This window comes from Anarrhichthys ocellatus, unplaced genomic scaffold (assembly GCF_004355925.1).
Source record: "Anarrhichthys ocellatus isolate YVR2014 unplaced genomic scaffold, GSC_Weel_1.0 scaffold3541, whole genome shotgun sequence".
Classification (NCBI taxonomy): Eukaryota; Metazoa; Chordata; class Actinopteri; order Perciformes; family Anarhichadidae; genus Anarrhichthys; species Anarrhichthys ocellatus.
In genome coordinates, this window is record NW_022283515.1 from 2,612 (window position 1) to 5,545 (window position 2,934).

A 2,934-nucleotide genomic window follows, 5' to 3' on the forward strand; every position below is an offset into this window, starting at 1 on the left:
ACAGCGTCACCGCACCTCCTCCCGACAGCGTCACCGCACCTCCTCCCAACCATCAACATGGAAGACATCAGCTCTCTTCCTGCTTCGTACGTGTTGTGGAGGTCCAGATATCTCGGGAAACTAAACCTTCTTGTCTGGTTCATGACATCATCTGAGGAGCTGCGTGGAGTTCATGGAGCGGTCTTCACTGTGTCTATTTACTACAGCTGTGTGAACAATAGACCGATAAAAGGGATGCCGAAATAACTACCTAATGATGCTCGAATTCACGTCAATCACGCCATCGCCAATGCACGTTTCTCCGGTCTCATCTCGTCTGTGCGATGTGATCTACTCACCACGTTTGGTGTGAACGCACCTTAACAGCGTCTCACCTCCTCTCTTTATGACTCCGTCTACACCAGATTCTCTCCCCGCTCTGAGGTCATGACCTCAGCAGCTGACGATATGTTAGCCCCGCCCCCTGTCCACAGCTGAGCCTCGCCGCCTGCCCATAGCGGAGCCCCGCCCCCTGCTGCTCATGCCCTCCATAACGGTGATGATGGAGATCCCCGGTTAAGATCCGGTGAGTCTTCGGAGGCTCCGCTGTGCTGCAGGACACCAAGACATCTGTTAAAGTCTCCGTCTCACATTAATCATCCTTAATCACATTTGCTCTTAACGAGACACACACTTCTCATCCGGCCCCCGTCCTCTATCAGGAGCTCTTCATCATCATCATCACACACTAGATCTGTTGTTCTTCCTGCTGAGCATAAAGGGTGTAAGGTGTTAGGATGTAAGTGATGAAGCCTCCTGGACTTCTGAGTGAGACGTTGATGGATGAGACTCTCGGCTTCCTGCTGCTGTAACGATGTCTCCCTAAAGGAGGACGACTCGTCTAAACATTATACCCACTACGGGTTGATGGAACAGGGCTCCATGTTTCCTCCACTTGTCTGCTAATAAGAACACGAGTGACAGGAAGTACGGGGGTCGTTCTCGTGACACGACATTGTGACCCGGAGATCGATCCCTCCATCCGGAAGGACGTCCCGATTCCTCAAATGCATCTGGAGGAGCGAGGAGGTGTTTCCTTTTGAGGAAGTGTTTTCATCCCATAAACAAATAGAAGAGGAGTGACACACAGCTGGACAAACCTCCTCCCGACAGCGTCATTTAGATATAAAATGTGTTCCATCCGACCGTTGATGTCACATGAGAACACGGTTTAAATTGAATTAATAGTAAATATATAAGATATAAATTGTCATGAACAGCGTTATGTCTCGTTTGTTAAATACCTGTTGCCTCGACTCCTCTTTCCTCGTGGCTCCTCCTCCGCTTGCATCTCTCGTGAGCGGGACAAGACGCGAGGTAAGGAGGCGAGGAAAGGACTGGAGGAGGCAGCAGACTGACTGTTTCCTCTGGTGTCTTCCAGGCGGTGATGGCCAGTGACTTTGCTCTGCCACGGTTCCGGTACCTCCAGAAGCTCCTGCTGGTCCACGGTCACTGGTGCTACTCCAGACTGGCCAACATGATCCTGTTCTTCTTCTACAAGAACGCAGTGAGACTCGTTCCCTCCCGTGTGTCCTCGCCTCACAGCGTCAACCGTTCAACATCTGTTCAATATCATCACTCTATTGTCTGATTTAAATACTTCTCTCTTCTGTGTGTGAGTTGAGAAGAGGTGAACAACATCATCTTTATGTCCCGTTAAACAACAATCAGTCTGTGAAACCAGGAAAACGTTTTGTCAGAATCATTTCTCTAAATTCCTTAATTTGTTTCTTATTGTTGTAATTTACGTAACGTAACGCACAATATTTCTACGTCGTGTTCAGAGTTCATGGAGGAATTAAAACCTGGAAGAAAACATGAATTCTTTCAGTTCTTTGTAGAAACACGTGGTTGCGGTGCTCTTCAGCCTCCGGTGGACACCATGAGAATTACAACAACAAACACCTTCTGTTCCCTCAGATGTTCGTGTTGCTCATCTTCTGGTACCAGTTCTACTGCGGGTTCTCGGGTTCGGCCATGATCGACCAGTGGTACCTCATCTTCTTCAACCTGATGTTCTCCGCCTTCCCACAACTCGTCACCGGCACGCTGGACAAAGACGTGTCGGCAGAGACGCTCCAACAGCTACCTCAGCTCTACGTGAACGGACAGAACTCTGAGGTTTACTTCCTGTTAAGAGATCTGCGTTTACAGGAGCTAGTGGAAGAAGAGCTTTATCTTAACATGTACACCTGGTGTATATTAGCATGCTAACACATTACACCTGCTTAAGCATCAGCTTGTTAGCATTGAGCTGACTCTAGTGCTGAGCCTCAGTGTGTTTCCTGACTGAGACTCTTCGTCGTTGCAGGAATATAAGCCGTACATGTTCTGGATGAACATGATCGACGCCTTCTACCAAAGTCTGGTCTGCTTCTTCATCCCTTACTTTGTGAGTTTTCCTTTAGCAGTCGTTCATAATGCTGCAAACACCAAAATCAAATCTGCTACTTGTGTATTTATGTATTTAATTGTACAGTGTTTCTGTAACATTGCATAATAACTAAACGTTGATTGATGTGATCTGGTAAATAAATAAATGAAAGAATAAATAAATAAATCGGCTCTTCACTTTATCTCCTCTCTTCCTCCTTCTCCTCTTCCTCCTCTTCCTCCCTCTCCTCCTCTCCTCTCTTCCTCCCTCCTCCTCTCCTCCCTCTCCTCCTTTTCCTCCCAGGCCTACGCTGACTCTGACGTGGATCTGTTTACATGGGGGACTCCCATCACCACCCTTGCTTTACTCACCATTCTGGTCCACCTGGGCATTGAGACCAAAACCTGGGTAAGAACCTGATGATAACTCGTCTCTGTCTCTCTCTGTCTCTCTCTGTCTCTGTCTCTCTCTCTCTCTCTCTGTCTCTCTCTCTCTGTCTCTCTCTCTCTCTCTGTCTCTCT

The 2,934-nt window shown here is 48.0% G+C and overlaps 1 protein-coding gene across 2 annotated transcripts in view; it reads left to right on the top strand.

Annotated features, from left to right (window-relative positions):
* Nucleotides 1-2,840, top strand: part of LOC116379001 (probable phospholipid-transporting ATPase VA) — a 5,349-nt gene extending 2,509 nt beyond the window's left edge. For both annotated transcript variants that reach the window (XM_031840912.1, XM_031840911.1), the window contains 4 exons: nucleotides 1,421-1,546; nucleotides 1,960-2,160; nucleotides 2,351-2,431; nucleotides 2,717-2,840. In XM_031840912.1, coding sequence (XP_031696772.1) covers nucleotides 1,421-1,546; nucleotides 1,960-2,160; nucleotides 2,351-2,431; nucleotides 2,717-2,833 — 525 coding nt within the window. In that variant the 3' untranslated portion in view covers nucleotides 2,834-2,840. The remainder of the gene's footprint in view (nucleotides 1-1,420; nucleotides 1,547-1,959; nucleotides 2,161-2,350; nucleotides 2,432-2,716) is intronic.
* Nucleotides 2,841-2,934: the final 94 nt, after the last annotated feature.